This window comes from Oncorhynchus clarkii, chromosome 12 (genome assembly GCF_045791955.1).
Source record: "Oncorhynchus clarkii lewisi isolate Uvic-CL-2024 chromosome 12, UVic_Ocla_1.0, whole genome shotgun sequence".
Classification (NCBI taxonomy): Eukaryota; Metazoa; Chordata; class Actinopteri; order Salmoniformes; family Salmonidae; genus Oncorhynchus; species Oncorhynchus clarkii.
In genome coordinates this window covers 80,410,563-80,434,700 of record NC_092158.1, presented here as the reverse complement: position 1 = coordinate 80,434,700, position 24,138 = coordinate 80,410,563, and the positions used below count along the sequence as shown (strand labels likewise).

At 46.4% G+C, this 24,138-nt stretch overlaps 1 protein-coding gene across 4 annotated transcripts in view; it reads left to right on the top strand.

Annotated features, from left to right (window-relative positions):
- LOC139421440 (RNA binding protein fox-1 homolog 3-like) overlaps window positions 1–24,138 on the top strand; it is a 407,216-nt gene that overhangs the window by 372,408 nt on the left and 10,670 nt on the right. For all 4 annotated transcript variants that reach the window (XM_071172349.1, XM_071172350.1, XM_071172352.1 and 1 more), the window contains 4 exons: window positions 11,252–11,384; window positions 12,565–12,604; window positions 18,426–18,484; window positions 20,470–20,548. In XM_071172349.1, coding sequence (XP_071028450.1) covers window positions 11,252–11,384; window positions 12,565–12,604; window positions 18,426–18,484; window positions 20,470–20,548 — 311 coding nt within the window. The remainder of the gene's footprint in view (window positions 1–11,251; window positions 11,385–12,564; window positions 12,605–18,425; window positions 18,485–20,469; window positions 20,549–24,138) is intronic.

Below are 24,138 nucleotides of genomic sequence, written 5' to 3'. Positions count from 1 at the left end.
TCCTCTAGTCTAGCACCACTCTAACTCTACTACACTCCTCTAGTCTAGCACCACACTAACTACACTACATTCCTCTAGTCTAGCACCAATCTAACTCTACTACACTCCTCTAGTCTAGCACCACTCTAACTCTACTACACTCCTCTAGTCTAGCACCACACTAACTACACTACACTCCTCTAGTCTAGCACCAATCTAACTCTACTTCACTCCTCTAGTCTAGCACCAATCTAACTCTACTACACTCCTCTAGTCTAGCACCACACTAACTATACTACACTCCTCTAGTCTAGCACCAATCTAACTCTACTACACTCTTCTAGTCTAGCACCAATCTAACTCTACTACACTCTTCTAGTCTAGCACCAATCTAACTCTACTACACTCTAGCAGTGTTTCTATCAGACAGACCCAATTCACATCTACCCACTGGTTTTATTAGAATCTGGCTCAGTCTCAACCTGCTTCTAACACACAATTCTCTGTAGATCAAAGTGGATCTGGAATACAATTGTGGGCCAGATAAGAAGTGGATGATCCAAGCCTCACAGAGAGAGTGGAGGCAGCCTGAGCAATTGTTTGTGGGGTGTGCACTGTAAAGCCGGAAAAAATGTTTTAAGACCAAGCCGCCCCAGCAAACTGTTATCAGATTGGGGCGGCTGCTGCCGTGGATGGATTTGCCAAGTGCGCCAGATTGACTTTTACAGAGCTAACCGAATAAGGGAGATTGAGTGAGCGATATTGTTGGCACCTTCCCTGTCGAAGGCTGGTATTCCTCATGGTCAGGGTAATGGAGGCTTGAGACAAGCTCAGTGGGGTTTTCCCTATCTCTCTCCCTCTACATACCACATTTATTGCTGTATGTTATATGAACCCTTTGCATTTTAATGAGGGGGAAATGGTACTATTTCATTTGGAAGAAGTGCTGAGCACATCGCGCCACTTTAACGGCTTTCCTTTCTGCTCATTAGACTAAAATCTGTTCATTCCCCGGACAGCTTTACGGCGAACCTCTAAATAACTGTCCATGACAGAAAGCAGTCATCTATCATTTTTATTTCATCTCCAGACCCCCTCACCCTCCTCCTCAACCCCCTCACCCTCCTCCCACCGCTCCCCCGGTTCCAACGCCATCTTCCCTTGACAATTACACCCCCCCCCCCACACACACACACACACACATCATCCCTTTCCCAATACACACACGCAAACACACTCCTCATGAATTCCTCAGATGCATTCACACAAACACACACACACACAAACACACACACACACACACACACACACACACACACACACACACACACACACACACACACACACGGATACACACACATACAAGCACACTAGCCCAAATCATGTAATAAATCAGAGGGAATGTGGACCACCATTCCAGGCAGGGGGAAGCGGGGGGCGATGGTGATTTATTGGCTGCTAATTTTTCAAGACGTCTTGACATAGCACTGAAGTTTGCCAAGCCTAAACGACAACATATGCTTGCCAGCTGGGGAGATGGGAAACATAAATAAGAGATACATTTCTGTAACAAAAAACCTAACTAGGAGACAACAGGTCAGCCTTTAAAAAACAGCTGACCATGTTTTTGATCATTTTGTTATGACCCCGAATGAAGAAACACATTTTAGTGGTTCCATCCATGGAGTTATTCTTGAATAATCATGACTACATTTAATATACTTTGGGTGGGAGTGAAATGGGATGTAAAGGTGATTAATCACTGTTTATCAGTCCTCATTTCTGTGCGGGAGATCAGTGAAATTGGGAGCCATAAATCGTGGGGTGGTGACAGCGCACTCCGTCTCCATTCGTCCTGGCGCTACAGGTTTATTGTCCTCAAAACCCATTCAGGAGAATGACGGATGAGAGCTTCACGCAGTCTCCCCGCTCTTAACCTCTGGCAGGGTACACTGGCTCCTCCTACTGATGGGAGGCTGCATGGCGGTGACTGGGGTAGTGGCGGCGCCAGCCCTGTGGTGTGTACCCCCGGGCCCGTGTCCTCGGCTGCCTCCTGCCTCCTCTCCCCTGCAACCCAAACCTTCCCTGGAGCCTTCAGTAAGGGGGCTGTGGAGGGGTCCTGTGAACAGCAGGCGCATTAGGTTCCCACTCAAATGGACTGGGGGTGGGGGGATGTTAGGGCAGAGACAGATAGCATTGTCTAGTATGGGGGATATTTTCGTAGAAAGACATTTTCAGGGAGAAATTTATATTACTATGAAAATATGAATATTATGTAATACCTCAACCCATGAATGATGGTTGCATGTATTTCAATGGTGTATTTCCTAGTCTATAGCATGGTGTGTCAATTTCAGGACCATGGACAGCTACCAAGCAGCTCTGCCTGCCTACACGAATCGGGAATCCATTTCAAACGAGCATTGTACGAGTCAGAGAGACCCTTCTTCTCTCTCTGCTACTAATTCCTAAGGGGATAGAAGGAGATGAGTAGAGCTCTTGATGTTTTCACTTCCAAAGGTGAAGTTTGGTGTGGACAGTCTGAAAGCCACCAGCTGAGTAAATGACAGAATAGAAAGGCTAATTGTCATCTTAATATATCTGGACAGATCCTCTCATTGTTGAGGGGATAATTAAGCTCCTGTGGCTTGATTAGATTAAGCTATTTTGGGTCCCCAGTGCTTAGATTAAGTGCTCATTCCACAGATTTATTTGAGCAGGACGCATTAAAGAGATGAACATTGTGAAAAATGTGGTGGTTTTTTACAAGGCTGGTTTTGACCCCATCATTTGCACAGAGCAGGATTAGGAGAGGTTAGGTCCGACTGGCTGGCTTGCTGTGTAAAGGTATTGAGCTCCCCTCAACTTGACACATTTGACATATGAGGTGCGGTGTGACCCTGTCGCCCTCCAGCACATTACTCCGGTTTTCCCCCAGCCATCCATCCTCTCTCTCAGAAAGGTGTTTGACTTTGGTGGCTAGACCAGGTTTGTGCTCCCATACGCCGCTATAGCTGTTGTTGCTTTTCATGGGTTTACCAAAGTGTGACAACAGCTTTTGATTTATGGGTTATTATTGAAGCAGTGTAGCCTATCGCCAAATCATTATGAGTTTACATTCACATATATCATAGCACGCAGATTGAATACAACACCCCCCCATACCTAAAAGAAGGAAATAGAAGATTTGGAGCCCCAAAAATGCTAGCGATTGGAGAAAAAAAACACCCCTGAAAATATGAAAGAGGATTGTTTTTGCCCTTTAGCTGCTGAGCCTATATGTCAGACTCCCAAAAAGAGACTCATTTAAATGTCAAGGTCAGCATTATAAATCACCAAAGCGAAAGGGCCACCTTGTGATTCTTACCAGTCTATTGCTGCTGCGTCGGCAGCAAACAAAGTGCCCCGGCTGCTCGGGAGGAAACAGGGGCGTTTCCCGCCCAAATGAGATGCAGGCGTTGAATATGTGTGGAGCCCCTAATGGAGGGAGATGTTAGTGGCGTCAGACATTAGACCTGGCTGTTCGTGTTTTTAAAAGCACCACTAATCTGTCTCCCTGTCAGCAGGGTTGCTGGTGTGTACCGTTCATTAGGAAGCTTCCCAATCCCATCCACCTGCAGAGTTAACACTACATTACACTACATACAGCCAGCCGTAATGGTCATTGTCCTCCAGGCGAAATTCTATACCAGTGCATAGGAGTGCTTCTATACAAGGTATCCTATAACTCCATTGCAGACTTACTGTAAAATCACTAGGTGTGATTCCACTGTGTGTTATGAATGTGTTGTATGTCTGATCTCCTGCTCCTCCCTATATACCTCACTGCAGACTGGAGGCCTGTGATGAATTCACCCAAAACATGTCACGGTAATGAATGAATCAGTCCAAGAGAGAGAGAGAGAGAGAGAGAGAGAGAGAGAGAGAGAGAGAGCCTCACTGCAGACTGGAGGCCTGTGATGAATTCACCCAAGAAGATGAGAGAGAGTAAGAGAGAGAGAGAGAGAGAGAGAGAGAGAGAGAGAGAGAGAGAGAGAGAGAGAGAGAGAGAGAGAGAGAGAGAGAGAGAGAGAGAGAGAGAGAGAGAGAGAGAGAGAGAGAGAGAGAGAGAGAGAGAGAGAGAGAGAGAGAGAGAGAGAGAGAGAGAGAGAGAGACTTTTTGACTTTTGGTCTTTCTTTATTGAAACATTCTCAATTCATTTAAAACTCACCCCCCCCCCCCTCCCCTAAAATAAAAAATAAAAATATATCCTCTACCACATGATACAAATCACCATACACAAAAACCCTCTCCTACAACCGTATATCCAAAACATCTTCCCCAGCAATACAGACAGCCCCCCCAACACACCATATCTCCTCAAACATCTCCACACATTTGATCATTTTATAGAACTCAAACTCAACCCTAAGGCGCGCAGAGACCATCCCATTAAACAGTAGTAAAGGGTCTGTTATCCCCCCACCTTTAACCCTGTTCCTCCTTGTTAGCCAAATAGCTAACTTTGCCTGAGCAAACAGAAAATTCAACAAAACACATTTTTCTTTCTCCTTACTCGAATACCTGTATCCCATTATAAACATCCCAACAGCAAAAACCACCCCCAACCTGTCACACAGACATTCCAACAGAGACATTAATGGCATTAACCTGGTGCACACAGAAAACACATGAATTACAGTTTCTTTCATTTGACAGAAAAGACACCCCTGCCCAATTCCCGGATCAACCCGTGCCAACCAGCTGTTAGTGGCCAGGGCTCCATGAAGAACCCTCCACTGGAGGTCCCCTGACCTCTTTGGTACTGGGGGTTTGTAGAGCGCCCTCCATCTAAAACCCACCATACTCTCCGCCCCACATACCCCCTGCCACTGATGTGCCTTCACTCCTGTTAGGCTTCTAATGCTCCTAACCTTAACGCAGAGGTTGTAGAGGGCTTTACCTCCCACCCCCTCAAACTCCCCCAGGCTCGGAGTGTTAAAATCTAACAAGTCCTCCAGACCCCCTTGCCAGTCTCCAGTCTCTGCCATCACCTGCAGTGGCGGGAACATTGGTGGCCCCTCTCCCTTTGGCCTCTCAAACACCCCCCTTACCGGCTCAGACAGTACCTCCTGGACCTCCTCCAGGAATCTCTCCAGCAGCCTAAGAGACGTTATTCCTGTTTGTTGCGCCAAGACCTCCGGGGTTTTCCACCCCTCCTCTCCCAGCAGTCTCAGGTCACCCAGCCTTTGTAAACCCCCTGCCATCAATTGCCTCTGCAGGGTGGCCGACTGAACCGATCTCAAAGGGATGGCTGGGTTGTGGAAGATAGGCTCCTCCCACACCCACTGCCCAGGCTCCACACCCCCTTCTCGTGTGGGCCTTAGCAGCTGCCAGGCCCTCAGCACCGCAGAGTAAAACTCTGAGAGACCTGCTGTACTCAGCCTCTCCAGCTTCATGAGGAACAGCTGCCGGTCCAACCCTAATCCGCCAGCTCTCCTCAGCAGCGCGCATGCTGGTTCCCTCCAGCCAACATCAGTGTGGTACAGCAGTCTCTGCACCGCCTTTAGTCGTAAAGCAGCCATCCTGCTCTCCAGCTCCACCAGGCCCTGTCCTCCTTCGTGGACGGTCATGTACAAAACTGCTGCCTTCAGCCAGTGATGTCCCGACCAAAAGAAGTCCACCAGCTTGCGTTGCAGGTCTGCAAGCAGACCGGCGGGGGGGTTGAGGACAGCCAGTTTATGCCACAAGGAAGATGCCACCAGGTTGTTGATTATCAGCACCCTCCCTCTATATGACACTTGGGACAGGAGCCACCTCCACCTGGCCAGTCTTGACACCACTGCCTGTGACAGCCCCTCCCAGTTCTTGCTGACCCACCTCTCCGAGCCCAGGTACACCCCCAACACTTTAAGCCCTTCACAACCCCACTGCAAACCCCCTGGAAGCAGAGGAGGAGCCCTATCCCCCCATGCCCCACATAACAGAGCTTTGCTCTTTCCCCAGTTTACCTTAGCTGATGAAGCTCCCTCGTACACCTTCAGACTAGTCTCTAGTTCCTGCATATCTTGCCCATCCCTGACCATCACAGAAACATCATCTGCATATGCTGAGACTGCTATTCCTGTCACCACATCCATGCCTGTCCAGCACACTCCCCGCAGTCTCCTGCGTAGCAGTCCTAAAAAAGGCTCAATGGCTAGTGTGTACAGCTGCCCAGATAGAGGGCATCCTTGTCTAATACCCCGTCTCACCCAGACTGGCCTACTGAGCCCCCCTCCCACCTTAACCATACATGACGCCCCAGCATACAACAGCTTCACACAGGTCACAAACCTCTTCCCAAACCCAAACACAGACATCACATTAAACAGATACTCATGATCCACTCTATCAAAAGCCTTCTCTTGATCTAAAGAGACCAGTCCAAAGTTCACATTAGAACCTTTCGACAAGTCCAACATGTCCCTAATCAAGAACAAGTTGTCCGTGATTGAGCGTCCCGGTACACAATATGTCTGGTCCTTGTGTATTATAGAGTCCAGATGGGACTTCAGTCTGTTAGAGAGGACCTTGGCAAAAATCTTGTAGTCCGCACAGAGTAATGCCACAGGCCTCCAGTTCTTAAGTTCACACAAGTCCCCTTTTTTGGGCAGGAGAGTCAGAGCCGCCCGACGGCAGCTCATCGGCAACTCTCCTACCCCGACGCATTCACGCAACACGCAAAATAAATCCTGTCCAATTGTTCCCCAGAATTTTTTGTAAAATTCCACTGGAAGTCCATCGACCCCAGGTGCACGACCGGGGGACATCTGGGTTACTGCCTCTGCCAGTTCATGTGACAACAGAGGAATGTCCATTTCATCCCTCTGTGCCCGAGAGAGCTTAGGGAGTCCTGCGAACAAGACCTGAGCACACATAGGATCACACATTTCTGCCCTATACAATTCAGTATAAAACTCCACAGTCCGCTCCCGCATCTCCCCCACCACAGAGGTCACCCGCCCATCAGACAGCCGTAGACAATGCATACCCTTGGCTTCACTGCTCTGTCTTTCCAAACCAAAGAAGAAGGAGCTGGGAGCATCCATCTCCTTGAGCATGGAGAACCTAGCTCTTACAAGTGCTCCCTTTGCTTTAACCTGGAAAAAACTGCCCAGGTCCCTACGTAATTCGGCTAAGTTAGCCTGGAGGCCTACATTGCCTTGCCCCACCATCTCTACCTCCATCTCACTAATACACCGCTCTAGTTCCCCCAATACTCTCCTAGCCTCTGAGGATGAGAGAGCAGTATACTGTTGACAGAAAAGCCTAATTTGCACTTTCCCCACATCCCACCATTGACTCAGAGACTCATACTCCTCTCTTCGCTGCCCCCATCTTTCCCAAAAAGTCTGGAAACCTGAGCAAAAAGTGGCATCTTGTAAGAGCTTTACATTGAACTTCCAATAAGATGCCTGCCGGGGCCCTGGTGAAATAGACAGCCGAGCCATGGTTATGTGGTGATCCGAAAACCCCACTGGGAGAATGGTAGCACCCAGTAGCCTATTGCTCTGATTCCTGGACATGTAAAAACGATCAAGTCGAGCTGCACTCACCCTAGCCCCAAAAACCTTCACCCACGTATACTGTCTTGTGTTTGGATGTTTAGTTCTCCAAACATCCACTAGGTCAAACTGATTAAAGATATCCCTTAACACTCCCACTGACACTGAATGAGGCTCTTCCCCATTTCTGTCTTTTGTAAAATCCATTGTACAGTTCCAGTCACCTCCGATCACCAGCGTCTCCTCAGGCGCTACTTGTGAGAGTTCCTGTCTAAGACTCCCAAATAGAACCCCTCTTTCTCTCCCTGTGTTAGGCGCATACACATTTATAAAGACAAAACACATGTTGTTAATTTCTGCTTTAACAACAAGCAACCTACCCCTACACACCTCCTTTGAGGAGCAAATTTTTACAGCCAGACCCGGTGCAAAAAGGACTGCCACCCCTGCACTAAGATTTGTCCCATGGCTCAACACACTTGCCCCTTTCCACCAGAGCCCCCAATCAACTTCATTCACCACATCACTATGCGTCTCCTGCAGAAACAACACCTGTACTTTTTTTTGTTTTACATATTCACCCAACACACTCCTCTTTCCCGCATCTCTGGCGCCATTTATATTGAGCGAGCCTACCCGAAGAGTCTCCATAAGAAGTGGGAGAAAAGCCAGCAGAGAAATAGACCAATAGCAAAGCTCAAAAAGCCCCAGTGTCAGTAAGAAATTAAACATTTAAAACAGTGTCTGAAGGTAAACCTTTACGCACTGTTGTGACCCACTTCCTCAACCTAAACCGTTTCCTGGGTGAGAGGACACCATGCCCCTCATTTCTCATAGCATGTTGTACTGATCTTACAAACTTTCTAGGATCAGGAAAAAAAGCCTCAAGATTAACTTTTTTCCCCTTAGTCTCATTCAGGAACCTTGTCAGTTCTCTCAACGTGTACTTAGACCCCTCGGGTTGACTGGCTGTCAGCTCCGGGCCAATTGAAGAGGAGTCTGAAAAAAATAACTCCTCATCCTCTTCCTCAGACTCACTTTCCTCCTCTTCTCTATCTCCCACCCTGACCACCTGCCCTTTCTCTCTGGTTAGGGCCTCACCCACAGCAACAGGCAACATTTCCATGGTGCCTTTGTCCACACCCTTTTTCTTTTTCCTCTTGACACCCTCCTCCTCCCCCCCTAATCTCTTACACTTCCCCACTATACTCTCCTCATCCACTAGAATAACCTGACTAGACGCAGTATCATCTGCACCACCCTCCATAGCATGACTAGGACCAGCCTCAGCTACACCACCCTCCATAGCATGACTAGGCCCAGCATCATCTGCACCACCCTCCATAGCATGACTAGGGCCAGCCTCAGCTACACCACCCTCCATAGCATGACTCGGCTCAGCATTATCTGCACCACCCTCCATAGCATGACTCGGCCCAGCATCATCTGCACCACCCTCCATAGCATGTCTAGGCCCAGCCTCAGCTACCCCACCATCTCTAGCCTGACTAGACCCAGCCTCTGCTTCTCCACCATCTCTAGCCTGACTAGACCCAGCCTCCACTACCCTACCATCTCTAGCCTGACTAGACCCAGCCTCTGCTTCTCCACCATCTCTAGCCTGACTAGACCCAGCCTCCACAACCCTACCATCTCTAGCCTGACTAGGCCCAGCCTCATCTACACCACCATCTCTAGACTGACTAGGCCCAGCCTCTGCTATCTGCATCTCCTTACCCCCTGCATTTTGACCTCGATTTCCCCCACCTGCCGTTGTACCCTCACCTTGTCTATGGCCTTTATGTGGGCACGCAAAACTCTTGTGCCCCAAATCCCCACATTCAAAACACCGTAGACTATCTGTGCTGGCAAAACCGGCATAGAGCCCCTCCCCATGCCTCACTTTAAAATGCACATTTAGCTGTTGCTCATTATTGTTCAGAAACATAAACACTTGCCTCCTGAACGAAACAACGTGCTTAACGGCATCTGCCTGAAAACCTGCTGACAGTACACGGAAACCGCTAGCAAACTTACCAAAACGACTCAGCTCTTTCCTAATTTGATCATCCGTAATAAACGGAGGCAAATTTGCCACTACAACTCTTGTTGAAGGGGTAGAGAGAGGTGAAATTGACACCAACACATCCCTTACAAATATTCCGCTAGCAATTAGCCTACCGACCAAATTAGCCCTTTTCATGAACACAACCACAGCTTTGTTCATTCTAGAAGCAGAATGTATAAACTCAGCTCCTACCTGTTCACCGACCGCGAGCAGAACCTCCTCCACCTTAACTCCGTTCTCAGGAACACACCTGAATCCATGCTGTATCGACAGCGTCTCCTCCGCGCTAGGCTGAGAAGCCATTGCGCACACTACACCTTCCAACCCCCAGGAAAGTTACTCTGTCCTCTTCCACCCTAACTTTGAAAAAGAAAACCTTGGATACCGCTAAAAACAAATATTTCATTAACCCTCCACCATAGAAAATAACATGTAAATAAAAGAATCAAGAAAGTTAGTTAGGATAGAGCTTTCCACACCAAACACTCAAACTCCAAAAAAACTCCCAGCATGCACAGAGAGAGAGAGAGAGAGAGAGAGAGAGAGAGAGAGAGAGAGAGAGAGAGAGAGAGAGAGAGAGAGAGAGAGAGAGAGAGAGAGAGAGAGAGAGAGAGAGAGAGAGAGAGAGAGAGAGAGAGAGAGAGAGAGAGAGAGAGAGAGAGAGAGAGAGAGAGAGAGAGAGAGAGAGAGAGATGGGGCGGCAGGGTAGCCTAGTGGTTAGAGCGTTGGACTAGTAACTGGAAGGTTGCAAGTTCAAACCCCCGAGCTGACAAGGTACAAGTCTGTCGTTGTGCCCCTGAACAGGCAGTTAACCCACTGTTCCTAGGCCGTCATTGAAAATAAGAATTTGTTCTTAACTTAAATAAAATAAAAATAAAAAGAGAGAGAGAGATATGTGTTTGTATGCAGCGCTGCAGTTCGTAATCAGACAGTGACTGGGCTGATTGAAGGTTAAGGAGAGATCTGGGGTTCTCCCAGAGGCTTGTCCTCTAATCTGTAACCATGGAACTTATATTGCTGACCCTGGCACCTCCCCCAACACCCCCACCAATCACCATTTTCTGTTAAGCGCTGCTGGAGTACAAGCGTGGGGCTGTGATAGGCTGGGAGGAGTCACAGATGGGGTGTGGGATTTGGTCAGCCGGATGTTTGGGACTCAGTGGTCCCGCCATCTGCTCCGTGCTCCCCCAGGACCTGCACATCCAGCTCACCTCCCGCCTGTCTCTGTCTGGACTACAGCACCACACAACACTGCTCCTTACCTACCTACAACAACCTAGAACAACCTTCCCCCTCAGCTAGCATACTGTTGCCTCAACCAGGTGGAAGCCACGGTGTGGAACTAGTGGGATTGCATCCATTACCATGCTGTGTTTCAAGGCTAGCCCTGGGTGGTGAGGGAGGCGGTGGCAGGCGGCGTCAGGAAGGATGCGTACAGCAAATGTGGATCCTTGCTGAGTACAGCACAAAGCAGTGGGTTGGGGAAGGGGAGAGTGCTCGATGAGGCACACCCAGAAAAGATTACATCTAATGTTTCCTTGTCTTTCCCTAATGTATTCTGTCATAGGAGAAACCACTGCCACATGTCTTTATATAATGTGTTCGTTCTGTCAGTAAGGTAAGCAATGCCAACATTCTATCTCTCTAAAGTCCTCCTTCCTATGTGTTTCTCCACAGTAACAGGTTTCCCTTACCCGGCCACAGGGGCTACGGTGGCCTATAGGGGTGCCCACTTGCGAGGCCGGGGGCGAGCTGTGTACAACACCTTCCGCACAGCACCTCCACCACCACCTATTCCAGCCTATGGAGCGTGAGTATCTGTGGACCTGTAGTACACTATAATGACAAAATCAACAATCAACCATTAGAACAGTTTTCCTCTCAAATGTTTGGTTGCTGCATTTGCAAACAATTGTGTTATTTCATTTGTGTGCATGAGTGCAGCATGTGTATGTCTATCTGTCTGTCTGTCTGTGTGTGTGTGTGCGTGTGTGCGTGTGTGTGTGTACATGTATGATGTGTGTTCCAAAGGATGAATATCAAAGCCATAGGGAGCTATAGAAAGCAGAGATAGCATGTTACTGGGCAGGTCTCACTGGACCGTGATGATCTCCTGGTTGATGTGAAGCATTCAGCCTCACACTCCTCTCTTATATCTGCACACTGCCTGCCTGGCTGTCTGCCTGCCTGGGTGTCTGGGTGGCAATGGGAGTGTAGGGGAGAGGAGAGGTCCAGCTAACCGTAGGCCTAGCTTGGCTGCCTGGCTATCTGTGATTAGATCAGGGCCTGTCTGTGGCGATGAGTGATGAGTAGAGGGGAAGAGAGGAGAGAGGGGGGGGGGGGGGCTCCAGTGATGAAGACGGGTCCTAGGACTCTGGGTCCCCTACACCTCCCACCCACTCTTGGGTTCTATGTTCCCATCCTCTCCTCTCCACTCCTGTCCCTAACTCCTTGCTTCTCCTTTATCCTTTATTCTCCCCACCTCCTCTCCTCTCCCCACCTCCTCTCCTCTCCCCACCTCCTCTCCTGACTTCCCAGGGATTTATATGTTCGCATCATGTGACCGTGCTCCTTCCCTGCTGAGCTCCCTCTTTTCATCCCTCCTTCCCTTTCTCTTCCTCCTTTACCCCCCCCCCCCCCTCCTCCTCCACCATAGCCTCCTGACAACACTGCAGTGACTGGAAATACTTTTTTTGTTTTTTTACCAGAGCAGAACATTTCATGGGAATTGTAAATGGCTGCATTTCCACCCCTTAATATGTCATTCATTATTTGTGGTGCGCAGCAGCCGGTAAGAGCTGACCCTGTGGATGTGCAGAGCCACTTCCATCACTCTTGTTTTCCGCCATGCAGATGTCTGCTTGACTTGCTCTCATTGGAAATAGGCTAGGTTCTAAACATCAGTGTGCTGATCCAATCTGTCTGCATATAAAACCACACAGAACCCAGATGAACTAAGGCCTTTCCACCATTGCTCTCTCATTTCACAGAGTGGTGTACCAGGATGGCTTCTACGGAGCAGAAATCTATGTAAGTACCGTTGTCTCTTTCTCTCTCTGCGTGCTCAGATGAAACAGAAGTAAAGCAGACAAAAGCAGCCAGCCCTGGAGACTAAAACACCATCTCCGCAGCCCCCAGCGTTCCCCCTGCCTCTCTGCCAAGCCCGCGTCGGTTAGGCATCTCTCTGCCGTGCCAAGAAACCCGACAACAACATTTAAAACCCCCTCAGCACCTCCCTCCTCTCCCTCTCTCTCCAATGATGTCAGACTTTGGCAAACAGACAGATCCCAGCTCAGTGTCCCGTGTCAAGTCGATCTTCTCTCCCCTTAAAATGGCTTTTGGAGGTGGCTTGTTTCCGCCCTTTATCTGTCCCTGTACCTGTCCCTGTCCCTGTCCCTGTACCTGTACCTGTACCTGTGTGTGTGTGTGTGTGTGTGTGTGTGTGTGTGTGTGTGTGTGTGTGTGTGTGTGTGTGTGTGTGTGTGTGTCAGGGTGGGGACAACCCTCTCTCTCTGTCTGGCCCAGGGAGCCTGCGTGGAGCCTTAGTGGGACAGAATGGGGCCTTAGTGGGCCTGTGTGTGACCTTAGTGGGCCTGTGTGGGGCCTTAGTGGGCCTGTGTGCCTCCAAGCCATCACGGTATGAGAGATAAGAGGAGCGGAGGAAGATTAAGGGATTAAGCTTCCCTCTGGGTCTGTTCCACAGCACACACAGCGTCAGACCGGCCCCAGTGCACGCTGCCCTTCACAGAGAAAAGCGGGACGCTGTGGAGATAATGCTGAAATTACCAGACTGCCCCAGTTTGACAGCAGTCCAAGCGTTTGGGGGGGGGGATGTTATTTGCCGTTTGAATCTGTCGTTTTTTTGGTTCCTCTCTGTCCTCTGCAATAGGGAAATGACAGCAGGCGCAGACAACAGTGCTACTGATGGCCTCTTACTTTAACCCTGTCTGCATACAAGCAAAGGGCCGGTGTCTGGGAACAAAGGTGCTGGACTCCACAATGATATATGGCTCAAACAAAGCCCCATGTCGGAGCACTGTTTGTGAGTGGCTGTTAGCGACATCAGCGGAGGGAACAGTGTAGAGGAAAAGTGGCTTAATGCGGTCCTGTCGGCCCTGGGCGTTTGGCCTCCCTCCCTCCCTCCTCTCCTCACCTCCAGCTAAGCCCTGGGTCTCAGTGCCCTCTGACCAGTCCTGGGGTATCTCGCCCCATCGCTCAAGCCGTCAGCCTTTCCCCCTGTGCTCTACTGCCATTAGTTTTGGCAGTGGCCACTGCACGGACACTGAACGGCTTCAGACTGCCGGAGTGCGCCCAGAGGTCTCCTGTGACAACAACAGCAAGTCCCACAAGCCTCTCTGTCCTCCACTATCATTCAGAAGACAGTAGCCATGTCTGTCACTGTCATGGCCTAGTCAAATTCCATTCATTTCAACAGTCCTGAAGCACTTGCCATTAAAAAGATCATCCAGGATGATACCACAACATAAGCTTCACAGGGAGTATATACTTACTTCGTATTTACTCAGCCACCGTGGCCTTTTTTTTGCCTTTATCTCCCTTATCTGCTCACATTGTATATAGACTTATTTTTCTACAATATTATTGACTGTATGTTTGTTTTACTCCATGTGTAACTCTGTGTTGCTGTATGTGTCACACTGCTTTGCTTTATCTTGGCCAGGTCGCAATTGTAAATGAGAACTTGTTCTCAACTAGCCTACCTGGTTAAATAAAGGTGAAATATAAATAAATAAAAGATAAATATTAGGAATGGATGTATTCATATTCATACACACAGTCAGGCACACACGTGACGTGCACACACACTGGGGCGAAACACAATAACAAGTGTGTTGCACTGTTGTGGGCAGGATTTGACGTGTGCAAGTGATTTATTGTGGCTTTGTGTTGTTGGGTTTTGTTGCTGTAATCAGCAGCACTGTCCCAGGGCATGGCCATCCCACAGGAACTCCTCTGCCTGGCCTTAGCCATGACTTCCTGCCTCCATGGGCAGGGAGGATGACTCAAATACAGCGCCTGGCCCATCTGCCCTCTGACCTGATTCCCCAAAGAGCCCTGGCCACAGTCCTTAGACGTTCCATCTCCACGGTTGTGTAGCTCGCCTTTGGACTAATAGAAAACATGTATTATTACCAGCCTCCTATTAGTGCTGAGCGATTAACTGAAATGTTAGTTATTTTTCCCCTTTTTACTTCTGTGAGCTCAATGGACACTTTCCGCAGTTTCTCTATAGATTAATCAGATCTAGCCCGAACTGTGCGGTGTAGGAGGGAGTTGTAGTTTCCAACAGGCCAATATTCGACATAGTTTAGAGCAGAAAACGTGGGTAATTAACTACCTACTTGTCCGGTCTGTGTGGGTGCACTGAGAGGGACTAGAAGAGACAGAAGACGGAGAGAGAGGAGTTGCTTCGGGAGGTATCTCTACCTGAAAATACATGATTTAAGTGGTTGACATTTGGTATTCAGCAGTCATAAAAGTATGCCTTGTTTACTTTGAAGAACTATTAAAACATTGATTTTGTCAGACAGCAGCTCAATAGAACTTGGAATTAAATAAAATAAAACATGTAAAATAAAACAAATGTAATATACACAATAACGGGCGTCCCGGGTGGCGCAGTGGTCTAGGGCACTGCATCGCAGTGCTAGCTGTGCCACCAGAGACTCTGGGTTCGCGCCCAGGCTCTGTCGCAGCCGTGGTCCGTGGGGCGACGCACAATTGGCCTAGCGTCGTCCGGGTTAGGGAGGGTTTGGCCGGTAGGAATATCCTTGTCTCATCGCGCACCAGTGACTCCTGTGGCGGGCCGGGTGCAGAGCACGCTAACCAGGTCCACAGGTGCACGGTGTTTCCTCCGACACATTGGTGCGGCTGGCTTCCTGGTTGGATGCACGCTGTGTTAAGAAGCAGTGCGGCTTAGTTGGGTTGTGTTTCGGAGGAAGCATGGCTTTCGACCTTCGTCTCTCCCGAGCATGTACGAGAGTTGTAGCGATAAGACAAGATAGTAACTACTAACAATTGGATACCATGAAAAGGTGGAAAAATTCAACTAAAATATTTACACAATAACTAAAATATATTATTAAAGTAAAGTCGTGAATAAAACATGAATAAGTCATGAATACATCATGGGACTTTTATTCATTGTTTTATTCTGTGTTGTTACACCATTGTCTTGTTACACCACAATAAATAGTGCATTTAATGTAAAAAAAATTGTCATGGAAAACCGTGATTATTTTGTAATAATCCAAACGAAACCGAACCGACCTCAAAAAGCACTCTCAGCACTACCACCTATATACCCACCGTAGGATGGAGATGGGCCAATGCTCCATTGGTGCTAATAGAAAAACAGTAGGTGAACAGCTTCATTTTTCAGTTGGAGTAATGACTGCTCTCCCCAATGAAGTTTTTAATTCCTTCTCCCACTCTGGCAAATGAATACACAGGTCCTGACTTCCCAAACACTAAGTCCCTGTTACAGTGCCTTCAGAAAGTATTCATACCCCTTGACTTATTCCATATTTTGTTGTGTTACAGCCTATTTTTTTCCCCCATAATGACAAAGTGAAAACATGTTTTTAGAAATGTTTGCTAATTTATTGAAAAGGAAATATAGAAATATCTATTTACATAAGTATTCACACATGTTCAAATCACCTTTGGTATTTCTGGGTCTCTAAGAGCTTTGCACATCTGGATTGTACAATATTTGTACAATATTTGCACATAATTACTTCAACATGATTCAAGATCTGTCAAGTTGGTTGTTGACCATTGATAGACAGACATTTTCAAGTCTTGCCATAGATTTTCAAGCTGATTTAGGTCAAAACTGTATCTGGGCCACTTAGGAATATTCAATGTCATCTTGGTAAGCAACTTTTAGGTTATTGTCCTGCTGAAAGGTGAATTTGTCTGCCAGTGTCTGTTGGAAAGCAGACTGAACCAGGTTTTCCTCGCGGATTTTGCCTGTGCTTTGCTCAATTCTATTTATTTTTATCTTAAAAACAAGCATGCCCATAACATGATGCAGCCACCACCATGCTTGAAAATATGAGGAGAGGTACTCAGTGATGTGTTGTGTTAGATTTGCCCAAAACTTAACGGTTTGAATTCAGGATATAAAGTTAATTTCTTTACTTTAACATTTTTTTTACTTTAATGCCTTATTGCATACAGGATACATGTTTTGGAATATTTTTATTCTGTACAGGCTTCCTTCTTTTCACTCTGTCAATTAGGTTAGTATTATGGATTAACTACAATGTTGTTGATCCATCCATCCACAGTTTTCTCCTGTCATAGCAATTAAACTCAAAACTGTTGGCATCGTGGTGAAATCCCTGAGAGGCTACCTTCCTCTCCGGTAACTGAGTTCTGAAGGACGCCTGTATCTTTGTAGTGACTGGGTGTGTTGATACACTATCCCATAGTGTAATTATTAACTTCACCATGCTCAAAGGGTTATTCAATGCCTGCTTTTTTATGTTTACCAATCTACCAATATGTGCCCTTCTTTGCAAGGCATTGGAAAACATTTTTACTCCTGAACTTATTTAGGCTTGCCATAACAAACTTATTTAGGCTTGCCATAACAAACTTATTTAGGCTTGCCATAACAAACTAATTTAGGCTTGCCATAACAAACTTATTTAGGCTTGCCATAACAAACTTATTTAGGCTTGCCATAACAAACTTATTTAGGCTTGCCATAACAAACTAATTTAGGCTTGCCATAACAAACTTATTTAGGCTTGCCATAACAAACTAATTTAGGCTTGCCATAACAAACTTATTTAGGCTTGCCATAACAAACTTATTTAGGCTTGCCATAACAAACTTATTTAGGCTTGCCATAACAAACTTATTTAGGCTTGCCATAATAAACTAATTTAGGCTTGCCATAACAAACTAATTTAGGCTTGCCATAACAAACTTATTTAGGCTTGCCATAACAAACTTATTTAGGCTTGCCATAACAAACTTATTTAGGCTTGCCATAACAAACTTATTTAGGCTTGCCATAACAAACTTATTTAGGCTTGCCATAACAAACTTATTTAGGCTTGCCATAACACACTTATTTAGGCTTGCCATAACAAACTTATTTAGGCTTGCCATAACAACCTTATTTAGGCTTGCCATAACAAACTTATTTAGGCTTGCCATAACAAAGGGGTTGAATTCTTATTGACTCAAGGCATTTCAGCTTTTTATTTTGTATTAAATTGTAAACATTTCTAAACATCAACTTTGACATCATGGGGTATTGTTGGTAGGCCAGTGACACAACATCTCAATTCAATCTGGACGTCTTGGTTTGCTCCTGTGCAACACAGTACGTGTAAAGAAAAGGGGGTCTCTTCAATAATGCAGCAGGCCGTTGCTGCTTCGCCATTCTGAATGAGGGATGAATTTGGGGAGCGTTAACACACCACCGTTCTGTTCTTTCTCATGTGGACCATGTTGTGCACCTACAGAGGGAACGCATGGCTCTCCTCCCCAGTCTCACAGGGGATCACTCATTCTCCGCTGCCTCAGCTACCAGATATTAAACAGCTCCCTCTGGCTGTGTTCTGGGCGTCTTGCACCTTGCCTTGCCTCAGTGTTCAACTCTTCCATTTAAAGAAATTAGACGTTTTGAATGGTTTCATATGAATACTTGAAAAATGAATAGAATATGCTGTTTTGAAATGTTCCCAACAATGGACAATGTTTCAAACCCGATGTTTTAGTTTTAGTAAGTGCTTGTATTATTTGTTTGAGAATATGGTAATATACATGCTGTTGTGGGTGGTTGTGTAACTGTCTGAGTTTCCAACAGGGGGGCTACGCTGCGTACCGATACGCCCAGCCCACCACCGCTGCTGCCTACAGTGACAGGTGAGTACATTCCACCTGCTGCATAACATAAAACACATAATATTACTTGAACAAATGAAAGACCATTGTAATTGTGATGGATTCAATTAGAAGTTGTGTCAAGGTCTGACAAGTGACTTCAACCTTTCCCCCACTCTCCAAAGTATCTCCCACATAGAAGGGTGAAGATAAACTCGCTCTGGAGTTGTGACCCTCCCTCAGATTGAACTGTCCATTAGGAGATCCACAATGGCCTCAGTCTAAAGCACACAAAAAAAGTAACCTTGTTCGACATGATGATCTATCCCATGTCTCTCTGCCTTTGACGGGCGAGAGGGCATATCAACTGTATTTATGAATGGCCTGCAGGAGGAAGGGAGAGGGAGAGAGGGATGGATGGGCAGGGACTCTAACACTTCTGACTGATGTCATTCGGGTTCAGGTGTGCTCCGTTTGAGGAGGCGTGGCTGATTCATTCGGGCCTTCAAAGCCGCTGTCAGGCTGGATGTGGGCTGGTTTGGGAATCTAATCTGGGAGGGATTGAGCATGTCACTTGTGATAACGTACACCCTGCCTGAGAACCTGAAGATCATATCGATAATGTGAGATTTATCTGACCTCACCGCACTGTGAATTATGAGCAGCCGTGCTCGGAGGGAGCAGAAATTGGACAGCGGCTTTTTCCTCTGGGAGGGATTTAATTCCTGTTTCTCTTGCCTATATTTTCCTCCTGAGATTTAATGTAATTCGCCCGAGTTGTTTGTTTTGCTTTGTTTTGCTTCCCTTGTCTGTTTGTTTCTTTTTGAATAAGCGGTCATGCCCATTGGATCAATAGGGGTTTGTCTCAGCAATACCTTATCAGACTTACCAGCGGAGCAATCAGCCAATCATGAAAGGAGGTCACAGGGATCATAAGAGGCTTGTAAAATCCCCATAAAATATGAAACATTCATTTTTCAAAATGCTTGTGCCCACAGGCCTGCTTTGTATTACCGAAGCCCTGCCAGGGGCCAATCAGCGTAGTGAAGCCGCGTGACGTACGTTCTGAGGGGTCGTTTGACCTCGAGGTGGTTAGCAATGCCACTCTGGTGAGAGCCCATTTTGTAGATAGATTAGCCTTAGTGGGACTCTGGGGTTTGGTGCTCACAGTAGATAAGAGTATCACAGAGACCACCCCTGACCATGTCGTGGTACAGCCCATCCTCTTCCCTGGAGCCTTCTCATCCAGCTCCTTCCACCTCCACGTCCTGCTCACTGACCTTGGGTGTTGGACTCCAATGGGACACACCATATTTAGATCTTATATAACTCAATGTCCTCCTCGCCCCGCTCCAGCCTTGTAGGCTGGATGTCTTGTCTCCTTAAGGAAAATGACATTTCTCCCTCTCTCCTCTTGGTTTTTATTCCTGGTTGATTTGGTGCCCTCAGTGCTTGGCTTGGAGTGCCTTATCTGCTCCGTACAGACCCTCATTTGCAAGCGAGCATTGAAGAAAAAAAGTAAATAAAGGAATATGTGAAGTCGAGTAAATAAATAAATAAGGCACACATCTTGTCCTGTCGCAGAAGGAAATTGGAAGGATTAGTTCCAAACCAGCAACAATGAAAAGACAGTGGTGTGAGCCCACTGTTCAGCTTGGGTAAACAACAGCAGGGTGAGAGAGCGTACACAGACAGGGCCCAAGCCCTCCAGCACCTCTATCTTTCTCTGTTTTCTCTTTCTTTCTCTCTCTCTCTCTGTCTGTCTTTCTCTCACCCCTCAGTACCCATCACTGCCAACTAATCGAGGTGACAGTGAAAAGGACAATGTGTATTCACAGAGAATGATCCAACCACCTTTGAACTCCTTTTCTACTCAGCCTTGTATCATTTTCTAAACCAGGGGGTAGAGAGAGGGAAATAATTGTTTTAGAGACTTGAAAGTGTTGACTTTAGGGCCAAGTATCCAACAAGCATTGAAAATATACTCTATGTCAATGACCCTAATCTCCTGGCCTTTTCCATTGCAGCTATGGCAGAGTCTATGCAACAGCAGACCCCTACCACCACACAATCGGCCCTGCCGCTACATACAGTGTGGGGACCATGGTAAGTACGCTCTCGCTTTCCTCTGCACCCTGTTGTTGTCTAGCCACACTAACACAGAGCAGAGGCCGCCAGCTGCAGTACTTTCCTCTGCACCCTTTAGCCACACTAACACAGAGCAGAGGCCGCCAGCTGTATCCTGTTGTTGGCTAGCCACACTAACACAGAGCAGAGGCCGCCAGCTGCAGTACTCTCTCGCTTTCCTCTGTATCCTGTTGTTGGCTAGCCACACTAACACAGAGCAGAGGCCTCCAGCTGCAGTACTCTCTCGCTTTCCTCTGCACCCTGTTGTTGTCTAGCCACACTAACACAGAGCAGAGGCCGCCAGCTGCAGTACTCTCTCGCTTTCCTCTGCACCCTGTTGTTGTCTAGCCACACTAACACAGAGCAGAGGCCGCCAGCTGCAGTACTCTCTCGCTTTCCTCTGCACCCTGTTGTTGTCTAGCCACACTAACACAGAGCAGAGGCCGCCAGCTGCAGTACTCTCTCACTCCAGGAGCACTCGGAGATAAAGACCATTGAACTAAGCCAAGTCAGTGGGCTTTATTTCCTCTTGGCATGCTGTTTGGCACAACCCAGTGGAGTGCAGCAGAATTCCCTAGCATGTGGTCATTGTGAATTCAGTGAAATGGATTTGTTTCATGTTATGTCACACAAGCTCACCTCATACATACAATATTAATTTGATTCAGGCTTTTTACTGCTAAAATGGGAATGATCACTACAACTAATTCAATCCAAACACAAGGGCATCTTCAACACTAGTATAATCATTCTATTCCTGCCACTATTCAACTCCAAATGAGTTGTTCCATTCTTCCTTTCAGCCAAACTCTAAACTTAAAGGGGTGAAGTTGAATGGTTAATGTCTGTTTTTAGCTAGCTTTTGCAGCTAACATCAAAGATGAAAATAATATCAGTAAAAGACCATCCTATAATGGGGAGATAGTTTCTTAATGTTTTGTTTTACAATGAGGGCATGGCACTGGGCTCATAGACTAATTTGAAAGATTAACGACCATCAAACGCATGCAGCAGTGTGCCGTGGGACATGGAAGAGAAAGAGAGGGATGGGGGGAGGGAGTTCTCTCACTCACCCCTCCAGTCCACAAGGTTGATGGGACGAGCGCTCTCTGCCAGACAAATGGCTTAAATGTACCATTCCGGCATGCATGCAATTTTTCAACAACATAAAAAACAGCGTACAGTTCCCCGGTGCAGCTGCTAGCTAAAAGCTTTCATTAATTAAGACATTTATTTTTTTCCTCTTCATTTACTTAATTAAAAACTGTGCTTCTTTTCCTCCAAATTTCCTTCCCTTCTCTGCCACTCTTAGTCACCCTTTCTTAGCCAGGCTGAATTTGGCCCTTCATGTCTGAGCTTGGGTTGTGTGTTGAGAGGATCACTGTGCTGGGGTGGAAGCTGGTGAGGTGCGAGACCCTGGTAGTGAATAAACCATCTTGACACAATAGGAGTTCAGATCTTACAGTGAAGAGACACATCATGAAATAGATTCAGGAAAAAATTGGTTTGGTTACTAATTCTTTAGTCCTCTTTGATTAATGGTTCCAAAGGAGAGAGCAGCAATTTTTGCATTTAGAAACCTTTCAATAATTAGTTCCTCTGAGGTTGCTTAAAATTCTCTTTGCTGATTTCCAGTGGGCAAAAAAATTGCAAATGCTTTTTTATACTGATGAAAATTTTATACAAGCAAGAGGGTTCCTTTAAATTAAGGGATATTAGCCTTTGAAGGTGTGTGTGTGTGTGTGTGTGTGTGTGTGTGTGTGTGTGTGTGTGTGTGTGTTTGCCCTGGTTATCCAGAGCATGGCAGTAATCCTAGGGAGCAATATCCTCTGGTGAAATACACATCCTGAAAGGTGCGGGCGCCATGGTTGGACTTGAAAGAGAATTATTAATTAAACTCCTTTGAACTTAATTCGCTTTGGTTGGATCTATGACATTGTTGTAGCCTGGAAAGCCATTGCGTGAGGAATGTTTTCCTACAGTCAAAAGCATGAAACAAACACAGTATTTTCCAATTTGTTGCTTAATGTAATTAATGCATGGAAACTGCATTTGAGGGCGGGGCCCACTTCTCCATGTGGCAAGCCAAAATAAGAATATTGATATCTAGGAAAGGGTTTTTCTCTCTGCTACAAATATCAAAATGATTTCAGACTAAGTTCATACTTTATCACTACCAGGTTCTTTATCCTCCAGCTCCAACACCTGGACCGCCCCTCCTCAGAACACACACATACCCAACTTCTGCATACTCTAATGAACAAGAACTATTATTACTTTGATTAAACCAGCTCAAATAAATGCTATTTAATCCCATGTCCTTCAGACACAGACGTTTTAACAAAACCAATAAAGGAAGGAAATTTGTGGAAAAAACAGAACTCAACAACCAAGCTGTCACCACCTTAATACTGATTGGTCCTTTTTCATCTTTGATGTTGCAGGCTAGCCTATACAGAGGAGGGTACAGTCGCTTCACTCCCTACTAACAGAAAGAAAAGAGAGAAAGACAGAGACATTACCCCCCAACAAACAAAAATCAAACCAATTAACAAACAAGCAAACACCTCATCCTTCGTGGAGCGAGAAATCAAACTAAAAGCTTCCAGGTTACCAATGCTGACCCCTCCCCCTGACACCCGCCCTCCCGCTACAGACGATTTCTACAACCTTGTTGATGTCATCATTGGTCTGCTCCTATGATTTGTTTTGTATTCATTTTGTGCTTTGGATTGATTTCGGAGAAGTTATGTTCTGCACATGTGACTGCTGTAGATGGGTGCTGTGTCACCATAACCAATGTGAGCCTACTGTAGTACGCATGATGCATGATCAGAGGGGTGTGTTTCTGCAGTGACCGTCAGATGGATGACAATCTAGTGGGGCATTAGATACACTGTTATTTAGCCTATTCTTGAATTGGAATTCAATGAAATTCAAGCAGGAAACAAAATATTGTATTCCAATTAGCATTATAAATATATAATTATAATAATAACAAAGACGATGCACATGCCCTGCTAATTCTTATTTCACAAGACGCCACTGTCAACTGTATGATTGCTCTGTAATGTTGGAGTGTCCTAATGCACTTGAATTGGAGTCCTAACAGTGATGTGGTGTGACAGCATGCAGAGTGAGCGCCATTGCACCACAGTGAGGGGTCAGAGTTCACCTGGGGTTGAGACTGGGCTAGCTCTCGCTAATGTGATGGCACTCTAGGCTAAAGTACTTAGGATTGTGAAGGATTCAATGTCTTTGTTTATTTCAGGCACATTTTTTCCACACTGATTTGCATGTTCACGTATAATTAACTGAAGTGTACAGTGCATTCAGAAAATATTTAGACCCCTTGACTTTTTCTACATTTTGTTACGTTACAGCCTTATTACAAAATGTATTCAATTGTTTCCCCCCCTCATCAGTCAACACACAGTACCCCATAATGACAAAGCAAAAACATGTATTTTTTATTTTCTTGAAAATCTATGTAAAATAAACAGAAATATCAGATTTAGTATTCAGTATTCAGCATTCAGACGCTTTACAAAGTGCTTTGTTGAAGCACC